Below are 27142 nucleotides of genomic sequence, written 5' to 3' on the forward strand. Positions count from 1 at the left end.
TGGTTTAAAACGCACTTTTGACCATCCAAATAAAGGAGTACGTCTGGGTGCCGGGTCTCCGCGTATAGCGTCACGTGGCACGAATTCGTCGGTTAACGCCGCGGCCGGGACGCGAACGTGCGGAGAACGTCACGCGTTAGATGCTGGCATAATTGGAGACTAGAAACCCAAGAGGGGACTGGTAAAACTCGTTCTTCTCGGATAATTCTACCCGCAGAAACACGGATTTAACGCTAGAAACGTTGAAACGTTTAAGAGACTAAATACCGCGGTTCAACGACGAATAATGGAAAGGAACTTCGACTCTTACGCGCCGACGAAACGTGAAAAAAATTAAACGATACACACGTATAATATTTCGTATAGTCTCTACCTTTCCTCCACGTAATTACTTTTGTTTCGGACGAGTAACATTTTCCTTTTCCTTCGGGGAATAAAACGTTTTTAATTGTTATTTGCAGATAAAAATCACACGCACAAATAACGCGAATATTTTTATCTCCCAGATGGCAACTTACAAAAGTGGTTCGATTCTCACCCCACGTCACACGTATATTAAACCCCGAAAGAAGGAAAATAATGGGAAAGAAAGGAACCGACTTCTATTCCAGTGGTTTTTTCTAGAATTACCGAAAGGAGGAAATAACTGGAATAAATTGTTGGGCGCAAGGTCGATGGGAAAGCAGTAAGTTAAAAGAGACAATTCTATAAAAAGAGGGAAAACTACAATCTTCGAAGTACAGGTAGAGCGTAAAAACTTCAGATACGATCTTCGCTCTTATACGTCCAAATATATCGATATTACGATAAGAATAAACGAATACGATAGATGTCGGAAATTTAAGAATGCCACGAACTTCCGTTTCCGGCTTCGATACACAGCGGCAGTTCTCTCCGGAGGCAGAAGCACTTCCGACGTCTGGTCTAAGAGGACGGCGAAGGACGGACAAATAACCGCCGCGTCCTACGGTACGAATCACGTGACAGAATTACAATTACCGGAAAAAACGGAGGCGATAACGAAGCGAGAAGGAAATCTAACAAAGGCAGTTCCGCCGGATTCATTTTTTATCCCCAGACCGGATAAACCACGGAGGAAATTCGTCTAAAGATGCGTAAGAGCCCGGTCCAGAGGAGAAAGACGGAAAAAATATACAAGAACTTTCGTCTACGTTTATAGAAATAGAATTCAAGGTTAAAGCGTTATCTCGATACGACTCCCGGCAAATTTAGGGGTATCGGAAAGAGTTCATTTTATAAAATTAGTCTTCGTCGCGCGACGGGAGGTGAAATTCGGCACGGCCCATCCCACCGCCAAACAAACGTACGATAGAGAATCCGCCGAGTCGACGGGCACGCGCTGACTCCCTCGCGCCTGCACAAAAAGTACTTCGGTAGGAAGGCAAAGGTCGTATTTGGAAGAGGATTTACGGGCAAATTTGGGGCGAGAAAGGGCGCCGAGACGCATAGTTCGAGGGACGCCCCACTCGCCGGCCGGCGGTGCGTTCACCTCGACAGAATAAACGAATTTTTTTCAAATTCGTCCGAGGCGTACGGATGACGTCGTCGGTAGAAAATTCGGATATTTTTTTTCCGTTCGAAGTTACCGGATGTAATTCCCCGGACGGGCGAGGGAACGAGATCGTTAACCCCGACCAATAACAATTTTTCGGCCCACCTCTCGTTAATTTCTAATTAAAATGTCCATCGATTCCTTTATTTTCAGTGTTAATAATCCCTACGCGCGCGGGACCATTATATATATATGTAACGCGCATTATATACACGCGCATATATAAAGCGCCATGGCCGGACCCTAACGTCCTAACACCGGATCCACATCCTTCCGGCGTTAACGGTGGGAACGGACACGGAATAAATGACCAGAAGAGGGCAATCCGAACAAATCGAGAACGAAAAAAACGTTAGCGACCGCCGGTAGCCCGACGAATAAAAACCCCACGCTGCACGTGGCGCCCGGCCGGCCACGTGGAGTTTGGCGGGTGTAGGTGAACCGTTATTCGAACTTGGTTCTCCAGAGAATAAACTCGGAAACCGAGAAAGCGGGGGAGAATGACGGATAAAAAGGATCCGTCCCCCCACGGCCAGCGAGGTAAGGGAGTATCAATGGCGAGACTTCCTCCGCGTCTTTACCACGTCGCGCGACGGACGAGAAAGAGGAAAGGAAAATTGCAAAAATAAATCGAATATTAAATTATATTTTTCACGCGCGCCGATTAACCGATTAAATTGGTCACGTCTACCGTATTTTCTTTCTTTTTTGAAGAAAATACGGCACTGATTTTAAAGTAAAAATAAAATCGTGGTACGAATTTTCACGTTTATCTCGGCCAAAAATTTGAGTAATTCGCTAACTTTCGGGTTTTCTGTAAACGAAGTATTATCGTTTCGGGTTATTTCCCCGGTCTAAAGACGGGAAAGTGGCCAAGTTTTCGTCGAGTTATTTTATTTTCCGCCCTTTCGTCCGAACGAAGAGGCGCGATTGATACGGTCTCGGCACTAAAATCGTGCCAGAAAAGTATGTAACCGGGCCGTACCGTCATATCGCCGCCATCTTACGGCGGAAAGCCAAAGATTATCTCGATTGTAGGCCCGAGTTGGAAGCAAACTCGAACGAAAAAAAACCGTCGGGCTTTACGTCCAGCCACGGGTAAAATCGTAATTTTAACAGATTTTTCGTTATTCGAAATCAAGAATTTTACCAAATTCGATATTTTATCGGTTCCGTTTTCGGAAGGAGTGGAGATCCGTCGTTTCCGCAGGTAGAAATCGCGAACGAGAAAATCGGAAGCGGAAATGGGGAAATCTCTCGGTTTCCCCCGGGGCATTTGCGCCGATTCCGGAGTAAACGGAGAGAGTGGGAAGAGGAAGAGGAGGATGGAGACTTACCAGACCGTCGCAGGTGGACAGCGCCACGCTAGAGCCAGTGTCGTTGCGGACGTTCCCTCGATAGTAGCAAAGTCCGTCCTCCGAGGGTTTCCGGCTCCGGTGGAAAGTGGAATTGGAACCCCGACGCCTCTCTACCACGAAGGCGGGGGCCAGCAGGCCCCGGTTGGGCCTCAGAGTCAGCAGCAGGTCCCTTCCGCCGGCGGGCAGACGATAGTGGACGGCTTCTTCGGCCGATCTCTTTCCGCGTCCGAAGTGCCGGGCCAGGCCGTGACCCACAAATCGCCCGGCTCCGTCGATCCTTTCGGGAACCACCACTTCCGGTCGATCTGCAAGAGACGGACGTCAGATCCGGTCCCGGACGGGACGGGGCCCAGTCGCCCCGGGCGTCGGACCGTCCACCCGGACGGAGGGTCCGATTCCGGGTGGCCGCGAGGGAAAAGGCACGTACCGGAAGTTCCGGGAGGCGTCCGGTGTCCGCGGACGGCGGCGCAGAGGCAGGCGGCGAGCAACAGCGTGGCCGTCGTCCGGTCCATGCGAAAAGAAGTCCTTCGTCGACCGTCGATCGACATTCTGAAGTCGTCCCGTCGCTTTCTCTTCTTAAACCTCCGGCCCTCTGGCGGCCGAACCCGGACTCGTTTTTTTTCTTCTTCCGGTTTCGGCCGCCGGCCTTCCGCTCGACGGGACGGAGGCACGCGCGTTTCGCTTCCTAAATCCGCGGAAGACGATCCACCCGCCTCCGTCCCGCGCGTTAAATCGCCAGCAAATCCGGAAAACCTTTATTTTAACGGCGGCTTTTAGTTCGGTGGGGTTAGGGATGCCAGTCCCTAGGACCATCGATTTTTACAACCGGCTGCATTATTTCAGACGATAGGTGGCCATCGACGTAACTCGGATTTAGGCGCGTATTAAATCGAAAAGCCACCCGTGGAAACCGAAACCCGAATTAGACGTCAGGCCGAGCCATCCGGCACGCGCGTGGTTATCTTCGGACGATGAATTACGTCATTTACCGACGCTGGTTCCGGCAAAGTTTGGAGAAGGAAAAGGGGCGAGCGGTCGAACCGTAAAACATTTATTATCAGAAATAATACATCATTTACAGGTATTAGATGGCAATCTCTCGTTTATGTACAGAACCTGGTGAAGTCGACGTCGTGCGAATATAAAACATCGGGTCATTTACAACTCGGGAATAAGATCTTAATTACGTACATTATATTCATTATATATATATTTATATGTTCGGTGCTTAAAATATCATATATAAACTTTTTCCTCTTAAATATCATTATATATATATTTATATGTTCGGTGCTTAAAATATCATATATAAACTTTTTCCTCTTAAATATCACAAAATTATTTCCGCATTATATATATTTATACATATACATAGAATATTTTTTTATTTTTTAGAAATTTTTTACAGAATTATCGACACGATGCAATTATTATTATTTACATTTCCGAGGCTACCATTGAATCACGGGAGTATTCTTTTAAAAAACAACCGAAGAGTGCGCGGTGCGATAGAAACGAAAAGGATTTTACCAGGGGCGCGTGCGTCTAAGGCGCCGGCCCTCTAAAAAACCGGAAGTATCACAATTTTTCGGGGCCGGAACGTTTCGTCGAACAGCGCCAGTTCTTCCGGTTTCGGGCCTCCGCCCGCCGACGGGAGCCGGGATCCTTTTCCCCCCACGGGGGAAGCGAAGGCGGCCGGTTTCTCTTCTTCTCGGCCGGGGCACGCGCGCCCGTGTTTCGTTATTTACAGGAACGGTCTATGTACACGAAACGGAGCGAAAGAGAAATTGGGACGGAGCGAATCGGGCCCGCCACTCCGTCCCGTCGTTCCTCCGCCCGTCCGTCTGTCTAACGGAGAAAGCTTCCCGTCTTCCTCCCCTCAACAGAAGATTTCCCGGTCGGAGTCTCCGTCCCGTCGATTTCGATCTCCGGGCGCCGCCCGCGAGGAAGCGGAACCCCTCTCTTCCTCCCCCGCTCCCTCTCCGCCCGACTTCCGGCCGCCACCCTTGGGACTGCCGGGAGGCCCTTCGATTTTCTCTTCGGGCGACCGACAAGAAGCTCGCGGTCCCGTCCCCTCGGGGCCCGAAGATGGCGGCGGAGGGACGGGGGCCGGACCGTTGGCCGCCGAACTGCCGCTGGCCAACTTGAGCGGAAGTTGCTGTCGGACTTGGCCCACCTGTCTCTTCTGCATGTTGGTGGCGCTGCGCAGCTGCAGGGGGACGGGGTCGCGGCTCCCTTCCCTCTTCGCGGCCACGGGCAGGCTGGAAGCGCTGTGGGACGACTGGAAGCGGGGATCGTGTCTGGACCTGTTCTCCCCGTTGGCGGCGGGCGTCTGCACCCTCTGCAGGTCGAAGGAAACGGATCTTCGATGCTGAGCCACCGGATCCACGGCGGCCGCCTCCTCCTTGTTTCCCGCTCCTCCCAGGTTGACCACCGTGTGTTGGGGGCTGAGGATGATCCCTTCCTTCTGAAGGGCTTCCAGCTTCCGATACAGCAACTCTCTCTGGTGATTCAGATCCGCCTGTTCCGACTTGATCTGCTCCTGTAACGGTAAAATAAAATAAAACGATAAAATAACACCGGCTATCCTTATTCTCTAACCTTACCAAATATGCGCCTACGTGTTATAGGCTACCGCATTGCATTCTTTCGCAATTGTAAAATGTTAGCGTTTCCAGCTTTATCCTTCCCATCCAAGAAAAACATAACCGACGGAAATTCCAGTCATCTACAAATTTCTACAAAATGGCGGTTTTCGAATTTCCGGAAACGGATTTGTACCGCGATGTCTCTTGTGGAAAAGTCTAATGGAATGGCGTAATAAAACCGTGACATCAATTTGCGACAAAAAATACCGGAAAGTTTTCCACCGATTAGAAATTCTATCGGAATTTTCGTCCCTCGAAAAATCCCTTGTGTACAATCGTACAAGAAGGAATAATTGGCGCCTACCAGGTCCGTATTAATATTATATTGTTTACTTTCGGGAGAATTTAAAACCAGGTTTGGTTAAAACGTGCAGTAAACAGCGCTTTACTTATTTATAAACAAAGTAGAATAATTAGTAAATATTTACGTTTATGTAAATGGGAGAAGAAACGGATATTTACTTTGAACATAATTCGATACTGGCCCTTCTTTACTAATTCTTCCTTCCACTAGAAATTTTAAAACTTGTTTATGGATGGTTTCAATCTTTCAATGGTAAAACCCATGCTCTGGGAAAAATTCAAAGAATTTAAACTTTCTGCCTATTAAAACAAAAAGAATCGTTGGATACGTTAATTGAGCCATAAACAATTCATTCGTCTCTTTTATCATTTTACAAGTTAATTCTCCGGAACTTCGATATTTCTTTTACCCAATAAGTGTTTGAGATTATTCGAATTTCGTTTTTTCCCTCGTCTTCCCGAAATTACAACCTAAAAATACTAATTATGTCAGAAAACACAAAACTGTAGAATCAAAGGAATTAAATGCGGTGGGGTGTTCCCATGTTGGCTAAGCAATCGGACAAACGATCAAAACTCGCTGGATTAAGCGACTAACTAAAATGTCTTCAAAAATCAACTATATTTAAATAACCGTAAACAAAAGTATTATCGCTTTCCCTTATATTCCCAATGATATTACAAAAATACCAGAATGCTAGGAATGTATTAGCACAGTCTATAATTACATCACTAGGAGGAGTTTGCTGAAATGGGAAATAATATATTTTAAGAAAGAAGAGAGGGAGAAGAGCACCGGAGAGGAATACTAAAATAATTATTTTTAACTACAACTAGGCTCAAATCTAAAAATGTTATTAAATATCTAAAGCCGAATTTAATTATAACTTTAAAATTAAAAAAAATGATGTTTTCGAGATGAAATAATAGTCCATAAATGAATAAGAACAAGAAAATATAGGCCATTATAAATAGCAAAATTAGAACCTAAAGAAAAATCAATAACGATATTAGAAAATAATTTCAAATGTATTTTTCTTCCATGACATTATAGCAAAACAATAGGAATTGTCCTACTTCTAAATTTTGTTATAATAAATTACTTATTCTGAGTACTGTACATGCAATTTTGGAACCCGGCCCTGCAAAAGTTTATGCCCATCCTGCCCGGTATTACGAATACAGCGTGGGAGTAAAACGTCCCCGGCGTTTTATTTGTGGAGGCTGCAAACAGCCCGTATAGCTTTGAGTATGAACTTTTTTCGGGGATTTTGTATTTTATTATTCTATAATATGTATCTTTATCCAACATTAAAAAAACAAACTTATACTGTTTTCTATCGTATTTCGCCGAATTCATTTATGTAACTGCGCTTTATTACATTTATCCAAATTGTCCCACTCGATTTAGAGAATGAAACGAAAGAATGAGAGAATGAAACGAAAGATGGCGTAACATCAACAGTTTTCAGTCTAGTACGTTGGCGTTTCCTACAATGGTAGGTTACGCTACACACCTAAAAGAAAACCACTGCCAATAGTTTTCCACAAAATTTTCGTAAAAATTGAAATTATTCGTGCTCCCCGCTGTACTGTATATCGATAGAACGGGCAAACGAGTTAATTTTATGTGGTGCAAATTAATCAAAATGCGTATCGTCCGAATAGAATGCGCTATAAATTTGAAAACAAGGTGAAAGTTCAACAAAGTACTCCAACCTCGATAATATTTTGTAGTTCACAAATTTCTAGCATACTCTCACTGTTTATCTAAAGTTGGTTTTGACCGGTGATGATTAGTTTTCCATCAAAAAAGACGATAGAAGAGATATATGCACACCTTTGACAATCTGACATTTTGGATATGTATGTAGTGGGTATGAGCAATTGTGACACCTGCTGGTATGTCTTAAGGTAATGTGGTGATTAAAGTACAGTATATATATATATATATTCTTTATTTCATTGTTATTAATTCTTTATTTCATTGTTTATATATATATATATATATATATAAACAATGAAATAAAGAATTCTAGTTACTGCCAACTGGAAAGAAATTTATACTATTAATTCTTTTCAAAAGATTAGTTCGAGACTTTGACCATTGAAACAATTAGATGTAATAGTTTTCACAGGAATTTCTCATATGTTCCTTAGGAGTAACTTTTGCTGGTGAAGTTTTTTGTTGTTGCCATTTATTGATGATTTTTAGAAACAATGCTATTAAATGCTTGATTTTTCTAGCTAGGCAAATATTTTTAATTTTAGTCATCTTTAAAATGCTATATTTAAAGCTGTATTAGAAAATTTAATGTACAGTACTGTATCTTAGCTTTCTGTAAACTACAAAGATGTATAAGTAAATGTATTTGTACTAAATTACAATTTTTATCATATTCTTATGACTTATAAAAGTTTTTTAAATTTTCTTCTGTCAATCTACCATTCAATAATTACTCTAATAAGTATTTGAAAAATTTACCTGAAGTCTTTCTAATTCTGCTTTTGATTTGTTTAATTCCGCTTCTTCTTCTATCCTTTGTTTTTGCCACTGTAATCGTTCCTGAGTTAATTTCTCTTGCAGGTTCCTCAGTTCCTCTAACTGGTGTTCCGGCCGGTAGAATGACCTTCTTTCGCGTTTTTCTCGGGGAGCTTTTTCTTCCGTTAGTTTTGCTATTTTTTCGTTAGCTTCTTTTAACTGAACTCGCATACTATTGATTAAAAATATAAATAGTTTTTGATTTTTGCTATTGGTTTTATAAATCTTCATATTATTATTATTATAAATAAACTATTTATATAATTTTTAAAATATTAATATTGTAGTTGATTCGTTTTTTGAAACTGTGTTTTCGTATTTATTAACTATTGAACACAAGACCGTGTTATTATTAAAACACTTGGCGTTTTTCCTCTTTATTCAGTTGAATGTTATTTTCCTTTTTTCTAGATAGGCGTTTTTCCATCTAGAAAAAAGGAAAATAACGTTCAACTGAATAAAGAGGAAAAATGCCAAGTGTTTTAATAACACAGTGTTGTGTTCAATAGTTATTAATATTGTATTTTGTCAAATGACTCTAACATTTTCAAAGTAATTTACAGTGTTGTGATGCCAAGTAATACAAATTAATTTCTATGATGATAAATATGCAAATTTATTTTAATTAAATGAATGAAACAAATTAAAATAAATATTTCCAGTAAATACAATAAAACTTAGAATTCAGAAAGAAAGAAAAATAGTAATTTCTAAGCTGATTATTTTTATCAAGGAATTAAAGATTGTTCCAATTTCCAAATCCCATTTTCTGAAAATTACATTTTTGTAATTAGCTGCACGGTTCCCTGCCTGCATTAGGACGTACGGATATAATTACTAATATAAAAAAGCTAAATAACTTTTTATACCATTAACACATTATAAATAATTAATTTACATAAAGTTTTTGATAAAATAATTACCTTTCGACAATTGAGAAGTGTTGACTTAACAGACACTGAAAATTTTAAAAAATTTAAATATATTACAATGCAAAGGAATAAATACTTATAAATATAAATTGAAGTAAATATAATTAAATGCTTACTATTAATGTATTAACATTATGAGATAATTCAACAATTTCCTCTAACTGTTCTTTTCCTTGAGTCACTAAGAGTGGTGTAGTTGTCAGTCTTAAAAATTCTTTGCTGGCAACAGATCCTTGAGGTGGACTCTGATTTTCCTGCAAAAATAATTTTTTTTAGTAAACTCCATATTTTATTTTATAAAAACTGAAGATAGAAAACAGAAATTTATATATAACAGAATATACATTATATCATAATAATAAATTGTAAATAATTATTTTCATTGTATAGTTAAAAGTTTCTTACTGGACTTTCTGTTCTTGATTTTGGAATAGCAGTAATAATTGTTGGTGTGCTTTGTGCATCAGTTCCCTTTAAAATAAATTGATAACAACATTCATAAATTTTTCTTGATTTAAATATAATAGAAATCTTTCCTATATATGTGAAAGATTTTAATTTCACATTATTGTTACAGAGATACAATTATCTAATATCTATTCATTATAACTATAGTTTATAAAACAGAAAACAGTAATTTGCATAAATATTAATAAAATTTTTTTAATATTTTATGAAAAAGTTAATATAGAAGGTATTTATGAAACTTTTCATACAAAAAAGTGAAAAACACATTTTAATTGTTTTGAAGTTAATTTAGTCTTTCTGCATTTACAAAATGATAAATAAAATACCTTATTATCTGGAACTTCCAATTCGGTTTCTATTTCTGATTTAGCAGACAGAGATATGGAAGAAATGTTCATTCCGACTTGATCCTTAAGAAGCTGTATTTTTTTCTTCACTCCTAATCCTTAAAAATGAAGTATATAATTTATAAATATGTATATAGTCATTTATATTTGCGGACGGCTGTGGAAATGAAAGTCGACCGACCTTTATTATTATTGTTTTGTTCTTTATTGGGATTGTCGAAGCCGCCGAATGTTTCCGCTCGTTTCGGTAACTGCGGCGATATGAAAGTTTCGCTCTGATGTTCTCCTGCACTACTGACACTTCTACTCAAATTAGTACCGGAAGCATAGAGAGAACTTGCCAGACGAGAGGCTACGAAAACAATTGTGCGAAACAAAATTATATATTTTGACTCGATATTTTATGAAATGTAGTAAATTGTGTAATACTTACCATTACTTAAAGCAGCCAACATTAATTCTTTAGGATTAGTTCCTTCTTCAGATTCTACTAAATGAGTATATTTTACCTAAAATGTAAGATTACTGTTTTAAATTTGTAATTTCTATAAATCACTCATTGGAAACTTATATCTAAATTTATATCAAACTCTCAATTATATGAGAAAACAAAATAGCAAAATATATACAGTAAATAATCTATAAAATTATAATTTAATTAAGGGAAACAGCTAGGAATGTCCTGATACCACAAAAGTATAGATACCGATATCACAAGTAGTTTTAAAGTATCGAAACTGATACTAGTATTGGTATTGGTCTTAAAGTATCGATACCAGCCGGTATCGGCATCGGGTATCGAAACTGAAAATCTTGCCGGCTGCCGCTGTTCACTCTGTCATTTTGCTTTCCAGTTGCTTTTACTACCAAGAACTTACATTTATTTCTCTTACATGGTAGATATGTTCCAAAGAATGTCGTGTAAAAAAAAATTGCATAAAAAGTACAGTAACTGCATCCCATAGAAAAATGCTTGATAGGATCCAAAACTTCAATGGAATAAAAAAAATATGCAATTTACAAAAGAAACACAAGCTTTTTTTTTATTCTAACATCATTTATCATTAGCATTATTTGTATGTAAATATAATAAACACAAGGTAGCATAGGAAACATAAAATTGACATACAGCATTCTCTGATGTACAATTTTTTTCCTTTCCAAGTACTGTACAGTGTGTTTGAAAAGGAAAAAAGTTAACTATTGATTTCAACAGTTTTAACAAAAAGTTAAATTTAAAAATTTTCAAATAAATTTTTTCCATTTAAAAATCAATCACGTAAAAGAGGATTATTTTTCTTTTGTTGACTGCATTATTTTAAACTTATGTAAAATGGACTGCATAAAAAGATGGGTAAATGTACTATACTTATTACAATGAAGGCCAAGTGGGCCCCAGAGCAGCAATTTGTATTTTGTTGCTTACTCCAGGGAACTGAATCCCGGCTATCTGGATCAGAAGTCAGTGAGTGCATCAGTCAGTACTTTAGTTTACACCTGTAAAATGTCTTATGCACACAAAAGAAGCCCCAGATCTATAGTCATGTTAATGGACTCTGTGGGTACTACTATAAATGAAATAAGGGTGGATAAGGAATTATTGGTAAAAAGATAAAACAGTGTCTTTGCATCAAAAGTTCTTTATTGTGTTGAAATTTTACAAATGTCAGGTTCAAATAAGTATATGCAAATTGTAGCTTAGTTTTAAACATCACCAATGGTCCAAGTTGGTTAACAAACAAAAGTACTACATAATGTTAAACGAAATATTTATTTATCTGAACTCAGATAGCGCAGATAGATTCTAAAAATGAAATTTGACATAATGCAATTATTCATTTTTTGTCATTAATATTTTTTATATATGTTTAACCTAACCAAAAATAGTGTAAAATTCCATTTTGATTCCTGATTTGGCTGTGAAACCTGGTTTTGGACCTTATTTGTCTGTGAAAAATGTAATGATACCAGATCCAATAACCTAAAGTAAAGTATCGAGTACAAACATACTTGGTATCGAAGAAAAGTATCAATGCAGTATTGAAAGTATCAGGATGTCCCTAGACATAGCCACAAACAACGAATTTTTTATGTAAAGTGCGTGCTTTTGAATCATCCATATATTACATAATGCTATTTTTATACTTTTCAACTATAAATCCCACTACTGTATTGCTCCATAATATTGTTGCACATGTCCAACCACAAAATTAGGTAACATAAATACTCAAACAACTCCCTAATTGTACTAAGGAATAATGAATAATACACAGCACACAGTACTAAATATATTATTTTATTACTTTGTATATGCTTTGTACAGTACATATAATGTACTGTACAAAGCAATGACATAAACAGTATGATTCACTACACAACACTTCAGAAACAGAAATGAATTATTCTGTTATCTAAGCTTAATCCTACATATTTAACAAACAACAGAAGTCAATTTAAATATCCCAGCATTATGTAACATATTTGTAAACTCCCTCATGCTCTTGTGCCCATTTTTATGATTACCCTGCATACCACCCCCATCATTACGTAATTTATGCACAGCTCTTATACATTAATTAGCTAACTTACTCATCATACGGCTAGATAAGGTGATGTTACAGGGCACTGGTTATTATTATTCTATTAAAAGGTCTATTTAATAAACTATGAAAGGAGGCTTATTTAATTTTATTAATGCTTGAGAGTAACTTTATATTAAATTATGTTAATACTTCATACACTAGTTTCTATGAAAAAATACAGATATTTTAATATGAAAAATAAGATTTCTTTTATTTGTAACTTTCTGTACGGAACCCGATCTGAATTACTGATTCCATCTCGCCGGTTCGTCACACATAACATGAACAATCAAATATCATAACACAAAAAAAAACTTGAATCTTTAATCCCACTTTCAGACTTCACCACTTCACTATTCTTCCTCTCTCTCTACCATCCTCATACCTCCTCTGACTGTCCTTTTTCCCACCTTCATTCTCTTCTTTTTTATGGCCCTTTGTCTACATTTCTTATTACTCTTTACGACTGCATGCAAATGGATTACACATGGACCACAGTTGAGGGAGGATGAGGGGGCCTGATATCATTACACTTTCTGTTAATCAAATACTGTATTTTTTCAGATTATTTTTAGGTTAGAGTTTAATTACTTTAAAATGAAATTTAGTGTACAGATAACTCCAACATATTACAAAGCAGAATTTCTATTTTGTAAATATTTTAATAATTAGAATTAATTTAATTTATTAACATTTTAAAAATATCTTGAAGAAAGATAAACCAAGTAAAATTGAAACTTTTAATTTTTGTAAACCGAACAGATGTGTTACCTATTAAGTTATCTGGCTCAGAGTCAACTTTTATTTCTAGATGTATATAAAATTTAGAAACATTACATAATGAGAACATAATATTCCTAAATTATACATAAATGTCTAGAAGCAACGTTTGACTCAGAAAATTAATAGCATAAATGATAATGTACCATATTTGAATCAACTTTTTCCTATTGACTAATTCGAATCTTACGGTACAGTAGTTACATTTTATACATTCAAATTAATTACAACATAATTTCAAGTATACACTATTATAAAAATTGAACTTAATCAAATTTTATAAAAGATCTTGTATCCAAAAAGAACAGAAAATAGATCTCAATAAATTAACAAATATTAAAACAGAGCATCAATAATTACTTAAAGAAGAAAGGTCAATTTGTAAAAGTAAAGAAATGCAGAACAATATTTGATGCTTCATCTCCAAATTAAGCTCATCATCAGTTATTTTCAGTATTCTTTAAAACAATACACTTGTCTATGATGTAGAAGCAAATCATGCAGATAATAGTTAATGCTATATTTTTTAAAATAGATCAGATGAAATATTAGCTGCTTTTTGAACAATCATTTAGTATAAAACCAAAATTAAATAAAACAAAATAAAGTTTGTTTTTAAAAAGTTTCTTAAATAAAAAAGAAATAATTTTTATATAAAAAATTACATTGAAAATGCAGGCAATTTCACAACACAGAAATCAACTAATTATTTCACAACCTAGTCTTTTAGCAGCAACAATTTTATTAAGTAAATCATAATTACGAATGCTAACAACAACAAAGCAAACTATGCCAAAAGGTGAAAGAAGTCTGTATGTGACCCCACTGACCACAGTTTGTCTGCTGTAAATGTTTATGAATTATTAATTAATTAAATTATTTCTGATTATTAAATTATACCATGGAAATACCATCTATCTTTAGATTAAACTTTCATGCTAAATTAATTAAACTGTAGTCTAAAAATAATCTGAATAAATCTAGCAGTTCTTGACTCTCTAGTTATTATATTCAAGTCTGATTTCTATATATACTTAAATATATATATAGAAATCAGACTTTAATATATATTCTAAGTACATATGGAAATAAATGTCTCAATATTCAAAAAATAAAACTTTCATCGAGTGAATTTTTTAAGATAGGAAGTTTTATACAGTTTTACATTATCTACTATGTATGTTAAACATTAATTACATTTGTAAATTATAAAAACTTGTTCAATTTTATTTTAATGAGAAACTCCTTTCATTTAGATTGGAAAGGATCCAAAAAACAGGTACTTAACATAAATGAAAGATGTAATAATATTCTCCTGGGTCCTTGAATTTTACTTTTTTTAAAATTAATTATTTTTGAAAACTATAAATTACTTTACTCAATTATATTACTTATAAAATAATTTTACACACAACTTGCTTAAAAAGAAAAAATTGTAATGAAAATATGAAATTTAAATAAATATTGTAAATTATGTTAAATAAAATAAGTGAACATAATTACATTTTCATATGATTCTGCTTCAATCCCAGAAAGTTCCTATAAAAAACAAAAGAATAAATAAAACAATTCAAATTAATTGAGATTATGATATAAAATAATCATATTAGCTAATTTTATGTACAAAGACAAAATTTAAATAATTAGTACCAGTATCTGCTAAAACTTATCATTTTGGCATGATTATGAAATTGTGAGTGGAAAAACAGAATTGGGCAGTATTTAGGACATGAGATTTGTAAGCTGATAATAAAGAAAGCAAGGAACGGCACTAACTGTAAAATATCCATTTGGTAGCATGCAAATTATTTCACACTATAATGAAGAACTGTGGAAGATTTATTATTATATAAATAAAAGCAAGTCATCAAGGTTGGAGGTGACTGAAGAGGTATAGAAGCCAAACAAATTAACAAAACCATAGAAATTACTGTACTAGGAGCAGATCTGTGAGTGCAGAGTGCAAGAAGCACTTGTGGAAAAACACAGGTGTGAAAAAAATTATGCTAAGATAATTCAAGTACTGCAGCTAAGTAAATATTCAGTCTAAAATATAATTAAGTACCACACAATTGTAGTTCTATAGCTTCACAGAAACAAAGATGTTGTAGAAAAATGTGGATCTTAGACAGGAATTGCAGACATATCCAGAAAAATCAGCTTGTTATGGGTATGAAGTTAATTATTTGGGCAAGAAATGTACAAAAGAAAAATGTATTAAATCTCAGATATGACAATACAGATTTGCCTTCCATTGTGCTAAGAAAAATCATAATAAACAGAGGTCAGCAAATGACAAACATTGGCACAGATTAAAAGTGTACAAAAGTGATCAGTGAAAGACTGGGAAAAACATATTGCAATCAGACAAATCCCGCTTCTGCCTAGCATATGGCATTATTAGAAAAAAAGTAGTATGAACGTGAAATGAAGCTGATCTCCCATGCTGCTGCTCACATGCAGTGTAAATAGGCTCTGTTGGTATGTGTGGTTGTTTTTCTGCAAAGGGCTACCTACATTTTCTACACCAAAATCATCACTGCAAGAGACTACATCAAAATATTGAAACAAAATCTTTCGTAATCCAGTTAAATTACTCAAAAAGAAGAAATTCACTTTCTAACAAGATCACGTGAAGTATGAAAAATATCCATTTGGTAGCATGCAAATTATTTCACACTATAATGAAGAACTGTGGAAGATTTCAGAATTATATAAATAAAAGCAAGTCATCAAGGTTGGAGGTGACTATGTAAAAATAACCACAGCTTGGATTTGGAAAAAATACCAACCTCTTACATTAGTCTCTACACAGACCTCATCTTAATCCAATTGAAAACTTCTAGAGGTATCTAAAGTGAAGAAGCAATAAGCAAAAACTAACACTACTGCTTCAGCTTTGCAACATCTTACGAAAGAATGAGACTGAGCTCCCTCAGAGCAAATTCTGCAACTAACCAATTCTATGACTAAAATATTGCAGTTGTGATTCAGCTAAGAGATGTAATGAATTTTGGCACTTTGTACAAAATAAATTGACTCAACTTAAAGAAATTATTTTGCGTATTCATTATTAAAAATGTTCCACTTTACTTTTGTATGATCAACTTAAATATTTCTTCAATCTCAATCATGTCCAATATCTATTTTCCTGCAAAAGTTTCACAGGTTCCCTAGAACTATCAATTTTGGGGATATGAACTAGTTTGATTTTGTCTGTATATGATGTTCCATAATAAATACAAAGAACAGATATGAAAATTGAAAGTACCTTTGAATTCATTTAAATCATCTTACTACATCAAATTAATAAATAAATCTATCTTTTCATATTTTTATTTATAATCTGTTTCTCTCTACAACAATTATTCACACTTCTAGACAATAAAGTCACATAAAAGAAATATTAAAGAATATTTTTGTATTTTAACAATATTAAAAAAAATTATTACATACTTTCTATATTGCTTTGTTATGTACTATGCATAGAAAAGTTCATTTTCCTTGAGTTTAAAAAATTATATTATAATATTATGTTCAAAATATAATACTATAAGTTTCTAAAGTTTCTACATAAAATGTGTATATGTTCTTATTTAATATGATGCTTGATGATATTTTAATAGTTTATTCTATAAAAAATCTTCACAAAATTTCAAGAAACAATAAAATGTCTTTGCAGCTTGTTGTTTTCAAGATCTCAGGAACACAATAATCTTTCGGGAAAATCTTTTAATTGAGACTATTCATCTGCCCTGATATGAAAAATATTAAAAATTCCAGGACAACGGCACGATTATAAAAATATATTAATTAATAAATAAAATGGTCATAATGATGATGATAATAATATATAAAAATAATCAGAAAATTGGAATTCATTAATTAATATGTTTTTATAATTGTGTCGTCACCCTGAAATTTTTAACATTTTTGCATATCAAAGTGGATGAGTAGCCTCAAATAAAAGGCTCTGCAGCATAGACCATTCTGTTCCTGAGGTATTGAAGAGGATGAGATACGAAGACATTTTACTGTTTCTTCCAGGTATAACATATAAAACTTCTAATGTATAAAAAGTATTTTGTGAATACTTTTCATAAGTTATTGTCATCCTAGACATTTTATTTATTAGTTTATTCTAGTTACTAATGAATTTTATTGTTCAAATAAACCTTGATTAATTCCTTAAGCATAATCTTTTCATTACAATTAAACTTACCAGGATATCAACTAATATTTTCATTTTCTTTTCACATACAACAGCAATTTCTATATCTTTGTCATGTAACAGTCCTGAAATATTACAAAATTGAAATAAGTAATAGGTATTGTGTTCATAATATTTTCATTATAATTATATATCTACAATAATAAAGACAAACCTCTGACTGTCACAAAATTTTTATTCCAAATCATGAAAGATAGAAAATATGTTGTTTATGCAAGTAATTTTCTGACTTCATTCAAATTATCAACTAATAATTTTCAGAAAATGTAAGAAATTCCAACATGCAACCTTTGAACTTTTTTCAAAAACTGCCCAACAATGTTTATTTAATGAACATATTAATGTACTGGGTGTTGGAAAAGTACTGTGCAATGGAAAAGGTTTAAGTAAAGTTTTAATAAAATTTAAGTCTTACATATGATATTGTAGTTTCTTCTATAAAAAAGGCCACACGTCCCCGAGGCCCCAAATCTGGAAAATCCAGATCTAAAGACCTAGCAAGCCAGATTCCAAGGGATATTATTCAGTCAGCAAAGAAGTCTTCCAAAAATTATAGCCCAGAAAACCAGGATGTCTGTGAGCAAGTGGTAAGTCTATCACAAAGTGGAAATGCAAAATATACACAACTTATGGGTCTCATATACAATACCAACTTTAATGTCATTACGAATTTCTCACTGTACACTAACTTTATAGACACCCTGCAGTAAGCTCCATCCATTCCATGAAATGCTATTTAAGAACCTCATTAATAACTTTATTAAATGAATTTTTTAGCTAGAAAGTTACATGTAGGATTTTTTTTCTTGATTTTTATATGCATTTTATAATTTTAAAATTAAAAAAAAATATGTATTTACTTGTGTTCTAGATAATCTTCCATTTTAATTACAAAATTTCCATACATTCAGAAAAAAAATACAAGTTTATTTGATAGTAAACTTACTACAATAATAAATTTATTTTTTACTCATGCAATTATTGCTACAACTTCATTTGCAAATCACTTTTTATTTGTGGATGTAATAAATTAATTTTATAATGTTAATATCTGTATAATTATTCTATATTTTGTAACTTATTTTATAACTTTTCAGCGTGGGAACTCATAATGTCATACACAATGGTGAGGTTGTATTTATAACTTACTTTTTTATATCAAGATTCTTGTTATGTTTTCTGTTATATAAAAATAAACTCTCTTGCTATTTATATTATTTTGTAATCAATTAAAAATGAATAAATAAATAAAGCTTAGTGACCAATAATTCCAAATGTTGGATGAATCGTTCTGCAACACACACAACTATTAACCTTAAGTTAAAACATTACAATTTTGCAATGTTCACATGTATGTTTCAGAATTAAAATATTAAGCTTTATAGACCCAAGTCTTTTTATCTATTACCAGATAAAAAAAAAACATCTACGAAAGTTGAATCAAAGCTTGCCAGTTTTTAAATTAAGGTTAACAGTTGAATGTGTTGCAAAGCAACCTAACTTACCAACTAGTTCTTTCAGCTTTGAGCTTTTAGCTTCTTCTAATTTTTGTTCTTCTGTTTCGCTTGGAATACCTTCATCTGAAACAGCATATATTAATTTCTATTATTCTATACTTCAGACTTGATTTTAATATGGTACCAATACAGTATTACATTAAAATGAATAGAAATGTGCATATATAAACATCTCTCAAACTCCGATTCTTTAGTATAAAGCCAAACCGACTGCCATACAAGAATGGGCCTCTTTCAGAATATTCTAAAATTATTTAATTAAATTATAGTTATTAAATTTAATATAAGAATGCACCCAGCGCCTCCCTCTAGGACATATCGATTAGTAATTAAAATTATAATTGCTGAAAAGTAGTCCAATCTTACATGGCAGTTGGCTTGGCTCAATAGAAATGTTTTTTAAGAAGTTGCAAAAATAAGAAAAAAACTATTTTTTTAATAAAAAATTTCTCTTCAAATTATTTTTAAAAACTAAGTTTCAGTATTTTTTACTTTCAATATCTGTCTCAAACAACTGTCTTGGCATCAATCCATTAGAAATTTGATGGCAAAATAGTTGGTCTCAAAAAACATTTTATCTGAAGTAAAAATGGTAAGACCCCTTAAATTATTAGCAGTTACATTGCTTAATTTCTTAACAGCATACTTAAAATATACAGTGGAACCTCAGTATACGTCTGCTTTAGAATACGTCCAATTTGGAATACGTCCTGTTTGGACGAAACAAATTTTGCTCGGTATACGACTTTTGTTCGGTATACGACTTAATTCAATTATACGCGCCATCTATCAACAAGTAGCACTATCGGTGTACTACACTAGACTAGACGTTCGCGGTGCTAAAGTTTACAACTTTGTTAAATTTCTTCTGATTTTAATTTGTAAGTAACATGTTATTATTTTTATTAATCATGAATTGCAAAAGGGCAACAGAAAAATAAAAAAATGACTAGAATCACAACGGAACTGAAAAAAGAGATTGTTGAGAAATGTGAAGGTGGCACGCGTGTTCGAAGATTTAACTGTTGCATTCCGTATTCTGAGAACGACGATATCGACAATCGTGAAAAATAAAGACATTATTAAATTTGCTAATGTTGCGAAAGGAGTTAAATCAATTTTTAAACAGAGATCGAAGACATTAGATCATGTCGAGAAATTGCTTTTGCTTTGGATAACTGAAAAACAGTGTGCCGGCGACAGCGTATCGGAAGAAATTATTTGCAAGAAGTTAAAAGGATACATGCTGATCTCGTGAAAAATCAAGCAGAAACTAGCCAGGAAAGCCAGGTGTTTAAAGCCAGCCATTTTTTTACATGAGATCGGATTAATCATTTTTTACATTACTTCTTATGGAAAAGGTTGGTTTGGTATACGTCCTATTCGGTATAAGTCCAAACACCAGGAATGGATTAAGGTCGTATACCGAGGTTCCACTGTATTTCTTTCCCATTCAAAATTTCAAATGTTCTATATAAAATTTTCTAATTATATCAACACTTCCAAAACAGAAGAAACATATATAAAAAACTAGTCACCAAACTTTATTTTCAGTTAATGTATTAACTAAAGATAAAAATTGTTTTTAGTTTTCATATTACCACATACACATCTAAGGACTTAAAAACAAATATAAAGGAAACATTGCAAATAAATATAGTTGCTTTCAATCTTATTTTAAAACCTCTGTATAAATTGATTTCTAAAATAAAGAATGCCAGATTCATTTACAGAAGGGCTGTTTCATAATGAAAAAGATATGCAATGTTAATTTAAGAAATCAAATGCATATAAAATATCTTTAATTGATAGGAGATTTCAAATGAGATGTGTATACAAAGCAGTCACCTCACACTCCCTTATCTAGAATAACTAAACATTTAATGAACGTAAAGACAGGATTGTAAACCAAGCCCTGGCCACAATTATCTCAGATCCTGAAAGTGGAATTCTATTTGATGAGGCTGATCTAATCCACTCTGCAAGAAATATAGATGACATAAAGCTGCTAGAACTTGAAATATATCAGATCAGAAAAAATGCAATGTGCATTAATTAAAAAGATGGTAACTTCATTACTATAGTTTGGAAAGCATTGTTCAAAGTCTAATATATTCTTTGTCTGATCTATATTTCTTTTCTATCTCTATTTTATTTGTTCTTATTTTAATTTTTTGCCTTATCTGTCTCACCTTATCCTACACCAGCTTTCCAACCATACATCATTTAAATTTATGTAGAGCAGCTATTTAATTACAAGATCTAGTCTCTGAAATTGTGTTTGTTTTTCTTTTTCCCTTTACAAAATGTCCATATTTTAAATTTCCAAGAACCCTCTGTTTATAGAATGTTCCATGTCTTTACAAAAGTTTAAAATAATGTTATTGATGTTCCAAACCCAACGTTTTTTCGTTTTGGAAAGTTGTTTTATGTAGAAAACACAAGAATGGCCTTTAAGAAGTTGAAAAATTTTTATTAGTAAATACATTAACTGAAAATAAAGGTTGGTGTTTTTATTTTTTATTAGTAATACTGTATTTCCATTCTTATCTTATTCTAATGCATCTTTTATTTGTATCACTTAAAATTCACTTTAATTCTAATATTCAACTGTGAAGAGAAATATTTTACATAAAATATAATATAAAAACATTTGTTCTTCAAACTAACCTTCATTTGCACAATGTTCAATAGCTTTCTTAATTTTTCCAATCCATACTTTCTTATCCTTCTGAGTTGGAAATTTTATTTCATACATTTCGGGTTCTTTGGGATTTGAGGATATCAAATAAACGATGCGATTGTCTTGACCAGCTTTGTCTCTTACTAGAAGTTTTTGAAGTGACAAAATTCCAGACTGCAAAACATAATAAACTTTTATAAGATAAATCTCAAAGTTTTTATGCTAAATCTACAATAAAATTTTAATTTCCTTAAAAATAAACAATTTAAACAATAATATATATTGAAAGACTTAATGAACAAAATAAATCAATAGAACAAATATAAGATCAACTATAATCTTATAAATTATATTGCAAAAAGTGATTAGATCCCTCTGCTAAACATGAAAAAATTCCACACTGAGGCACATGACATATTTGCAGGATAAAATGCCTGAATCATAATCAGTTATTCTGACAGTAGTACTGTATAATATCATGCAGATTGAGATCTGTGTGACATCACATAATGCTGCTGATAGGCTTCCAGAAAAGGGTCATCATCAGATGTCATATGTGTGGGTTTGACAGATCTGAGAGATTCTTATTAATCCAAAATCAGCTGGGCATTCATAATATGCAAATGGAAAAAGTGTGGTAACTACTAACAATCAGTCAAGATCGTATCAACTGAGAAAACTGTCATCTAGAGGTCAAAGGGTGCCGAAGAGGGTGATGCAACAAAACAGATTCTTATCAATGCGTAATATCCAGAAAGAGTGGCAAGCAACCAACAGAGTCACTGGATATGTTTAAACATTGCATACAAAGATCATCTCATAGGGTTTCATGGACAAAGTGCTGCTCATAAGCCATTGACCACCAAAACTAACAAACCAGTAAGGAAAACAGCATAAAAACTTGTATGTAGAAAAATGGAATGGGTTCTCTGGTGTGATAAATCCAGATTCCGATTTTTTCACTCGGACAATGTCTCTTTCCTAAGTATGTAGTTCTCTTAAGTCCTCTTTCCTACTGTGAAACTTAGCAGAGGAAATGCCATGGTATGAGGTGGTTTTTATTAGTATGGCTTGGGACAACTGGTTGTGATGAAAAGTAGAAAGGATGCCAGTCAGTGCCTATCAATCCATTCTGGACAATCAGATGTTTCCAATTTGAACATTTTGGAACAAATACTTGTTATTTTCTAGATGATAATGCAAATTAACATGTGGCCTGGTCCACATTACACTGCTGTTAATATGATAATGTGCAATGGATGAATTTGTCTGCCCAAAGCCCTGATCTGAACCCAAACTGAGCACCTGTGAGAAGAACTTAATCATAGAATTTGGGTTGGGCCATCACTGCCTTCATCAGTAGATAATCTAACCAAAGTATCAATTTAGTATGAAGAGGCATACTCTATGACTGAAATTGACTTTTTTCCCATATCATAATTTGGACTTTGCATAACTCAGACAAATTTTTTTGAAAAGTACCATACAGTAATTTTAAATTTCTTGACAATAAAAAAATTATAATTAATGAGTAATTATAATACAATTGTAATTAACAAGTATTTATATCTGGAAATCTTTGATATACCATACATTATATTACTGCAGTCAGTAATCTACCAAAGACTGAACATTATAATGTACTGTCATTAATTTTTTATAGCTCATTTCCTGTAATAATGAATTCAGGAGTATAACCTACTAAAGCTCATTAAAACTTCCATATACAGCTGATCATAACAAATTAATGTGCCATATATCCATCTCATTTTATACATTGTTGGAGAAAACATCTCACTAATTCAGACAACCTTCATTCTCTATTAGTCCGAGTTTCCCAGGGTTTACCGTATTTCATTTTTTACATATTAATTTAAAAAATTGTTACAATGTTCATTATTATGCCTATCTTATTTTTAAAAAATATATAGTTAACAAACCTTATTGTCTATGGAAGCAAAGCAATACTTTTGATTGTTCTCTTGTAGAAAAAGCATCACATCAGAAAGTAAAACTCCAATAACTTCTAAATGAAGGAAAATGTACTTTTAAAGAAATATTGCAAAAGTAAATTAATATAAACATAAAAAAATTATATTCATTTTGAAAATTTACAAAATACTTCTTTCTAAATTCATTTTTATTAATTTGTAGCTAGCATCACTTTTAGTCAAATATTCATTGATCATTGAAAATAATAAAATTTCATAACATGTATTTATTTTTACCTGAAGTTTTTCCATTTGATTTTCCACTCAGTCTCCAAGAGAGAGGACCTTCATGAACTAACTTCCGATTATTTGAAAACAGATCCGATTTCTGTAAATAATTTATGCAAAATTACAAAACTACAAAACAAATAACAGAGTTTTAAAAATTAACTCACTCTAAATTTTTTTCCTTTATAGAAAGCTGTAGACTTTGCATCCACTTTATTATAAATTTCTAACAATCTCTGTTCTTTGTCCTTTTCGGCTACTTGAGCATCAACGTGATGTATTATTTCCTGTAAAAAATACATCCCTTAGATAAAGTAATTGAAATTGAATGAAGATAATTTTGCATCTTGGCATTACTAATCCATGTTATTTCTATCTCTAAACATACATATATAAATTTAATTATTATAAAATGATTTAAAATTAGGAAGTGTCTAACAAAGTATTTGTTAAAAGTTTGATCTAATTTTTACTGTCTTTGAAAAACTTTTTTATAAACAAACATTTAAAAAATTATTATTATTTAAATTATATTTATCTGATGAAAATTTGAATCGTTTTTTTACTTTATTAATATGTATTAACAAAACGTTCTATCACATAGAATTATTAAGATTTTTTAAAACTCTTTTTGCTAAGTGGGTACTAAGAGGGACCAGAGCCAGACATATCTGAATGAACCACCCCCAAAAAATTCCTAAGGTTTTTTTTTGACCTACCTGGATTCTATCTGAAGTCTCCCAGAGCAGTAAGCTGCCACCTGAATTACTTGGCTATCTGTCCCATGAATTATTTAGATTCAAATCTTAATGTAATTTATGCTATTTTTTTTCTGTTATATCTTTAATTAAAATTCAGAGAACTCAAAACCATTTGAGCTTTTCTGTTTTAGCAATTGTAATAAAACACTTTCTAAAATACCTAATATTAATTATGACATTACATTATGTTAGTACACATTAATAAAGAATTTTAAAACAAAAATACCATAAATCAATTTCTAAGAATTTATATTTTACAAAATTTAAAACAAATTTGAAAATGCAAATGTAATATCATCATAAGACACAACAAGACAATAATCAAAAATGGAATTGGATGAACAACAATAAGAAATCCATTCAAACTTCTCAAATAGTCAATTGTATCAAATGAGAAAGTTAAATATTCAATAATCATTAACTTTTTTTTTAATATTTAATTTGTAGCCAAAAAACATAAATTCATATATCAGTCATGTTTGTTTGGTTAAATTCTGTGTTCCATCTAAACATTTTTGAATTGCTCTGTATAAGTGTAATAGTCTACTTAAAAGACAAACCTAAAATTACAGGAAATTCTCATTAATTTGAACTTGGATAGTTTGAAATTCTCTTAGTGTATAACTGTACTATCTGTCCTGGCAGAAAATATAGAGATTTATACATTAGAGAACTTAATTAATTTGAAATTTGAAGTGAAAATTCTGCCCAAGTTAACATGATATGCATGTTAAATTGTTTGTTTACAATGAAGTGTCTCCATACTATAAGAGAACAATAGATCAAAAAATGACTCTACTCAGATCAATATGCTTTTATGGTAACACATTTTCAGGTGTCACTTTACCCGTGGACTACCCTTTTTTCTCTCATCTCATAAAATAAGGCTGATTTTCGAGATGGCAAGATAGAGTAGCAGAATGAGATATTTGTAGCGATCTAGGCTAATACATTTGGCCGACTTATTATTTACTATATTTTGGGCCATTTTAAAAATAATTTGGGCAACATTTTGAGGAATTCTGCTTTACTTTTTATAAGATATCTGGCAACTTGTGACGTTCTGATCAGACATGTACCTTCACATTTACATTATTATTATTATGTTGGGTTTAGTGAGTTATACTCAGTCGACAGTGGTAGCTATGTACTATGCCGAACCAGAGTCAAGGCATAGTAACCAAAACAAAACAGAAATTAAATAAGTGTATCTGTATTCAGGAATTTCCTAATAATATGACATATATTCAATATAGTGGCCTTCTGTAGTGTGAAGTATATGTTTCTGTTCAATTATAATGTTTCCAGGCTTTCGTGTAGTGTGTATGTATGACACCTGTAGAGGAGAGAACAACAGATACAATAAGCACCCTACCCATCCTCCACAGATGCCTTATTCCCTGAGCAAGTTCTGTATATTGCTGATTTTTTCAGTGCATTGTTCATTTCATGTGTTTTGTATATTGTGAGTGTTTGGAATGGATATGTCTATAACAGTGATTCTCAACCACTGTTATAGATTTTTAAATATAACATAAGTGCATTGCAAATATACAGAAAAGACTACAGAAAAGCATTCGACAGTGTTTTTTATTGCAAATATTACATAAGCGACGTCAGACAAGTAGTTCAATCAGTTCTACCTTCCTAGTGTGTGTTTGGAAATTGTAACCGGTGTTACCAGTAACTGCTGGTAGTTACTAAGACATTTAGAAAATATGATCTAAATAACCAACTGCATTTAAAAGTCGCTGTTATGACATCACCAGTTGTCCTGCGATACTTACCGAAGTAACAGTGTGCTGCCAAATTTTTAAATTATTAAAAGTGTACCATGATGAAAAAAAGGTTGAGAATCACTGGTCTATAATGCATGTGATTTTATTGTGTTTGTCAATGAGTATAATGTCTGGTCTGTTGTAGTAAATTGCTTTATCTGTGATTAGGCTTTGTCATAGTACATTTTGTGCGTATTGTTTTCCAATACTATCTGTGGGATATATTTGTAGTATGGTTCATGGATGTCTAATAATTTGTGTTTCTTTGCAACTCTTGGTATATTACATTTGCTACTTGATTATGTCTGTGTAAATAATCTGTCTGTGCCAAGAGCTTGCAATCAGAAGTGATGTGTTGTATAGTTTATGGCATGACGTGACATTTTCTGCATGTGTCATTTGTTAGTGTTGTATCTTTGT

General features: G+C 33.4%; 2 protein-coding genes across 9 annotated transcripts in view; both read right to left on the bottom strand.

The window, feature by feature from the left end:
• Positions 1–4185, bottom strand: part of LOC111619844 (A disintegrin and metalloproteinase with thrombospondin motifs 7-like) — a 78636-nt gene extending 74451 nt beyond the window's left edge. Inside the window, exons 1-2 of the mRNA XM_023361671.1 lie at positions 3359–4185; positions 2911–3236 (exon numbers count right to left, since the gene is read on the bottom strand). Coding sequence (XP_023217439.1) covers positions 2911–3236; positions 3359–3479 — 447 coding nt within the window. The 5' untranslated portion in view covers positions 3480–4185. The remainder of the gene's footprint in view (positions 1–2910; positions 3237–3358) is intronic.
• A 69-nt stretch (positions 4186–4254) lies between these two features.
• LOC111619843 (rho guanine nucleotide exchange factor 18-like) overlaps positions 4255–27142 on the bottom strand; it is a 261855-nt gene continuing 238967 nt past the window's right edge. For all 8 annotated transcript variants that reach the window (XM_023361663.1, XM_023361664.1, XM_023361668.1 and 5 more), the window contains 15 exons: positions 24351–24470; positions 24193–24283; positions 23905–23990; positions 21952–22138; positions 19270–19344; positions 17756–17829; positions 15037–15072; positions 10605–10680; positions 10353–10523; positions 10151–10269; positions 9762–9827; positions 9473–9610; positions 9348–9382; positions 8368–8596; positions 4255–5473 (listed from right to left, as the gene is read on the bottom strand). In XM_023361663.1, the coding sequence (XP_023217431.1) occupies positions 4811–5473; positions 8368–8596; positions 9348–9382; positions 9473–9610; positions 9762–9827; positions 10151–10269; positions 10353–10523; positions 10605–10680; positions 15037–15072; positions 17756–17829; positions 19270–19344; positions 21952–22138; positions 23905–23990; positions 24193–24283; positions 24351–24470 (2166 nt within the window). In that variant the 3' untranslated portion in view covers positions 4255–4810. The remainder of the gene's footprint in view (positions 5474–8367; positions 8597–9347; positions 9383–9472; positions 9611–9761; positions 9828–10150; positions 10270–10352; positions 10524–10604; positions 10681–15036; positions 15073–17755; positions 17830–19269; positions 19345–21951; positions 22139–23904; positions 23991–24192; positions 24284–24350; positions 24471–27142) is intronic.

Source organism: Centruroides sculpturatus, unplaced genomic scaffold (assembly GCF_000671375.1).
Source record: "Centruroides sculpturatus isolate CEXI.00-Female unplaced genomic scaffold, Cexi_2.0 scaffold138, whole genome shotgun sequence".
In the NCBI taxonomy this organism is placed as follows: Eukaryota; Metazoa; Arthropoda; class Arachnida; order Scorpiones; family Buthidae; genus Centruroides; species Centruroides sculpturatus.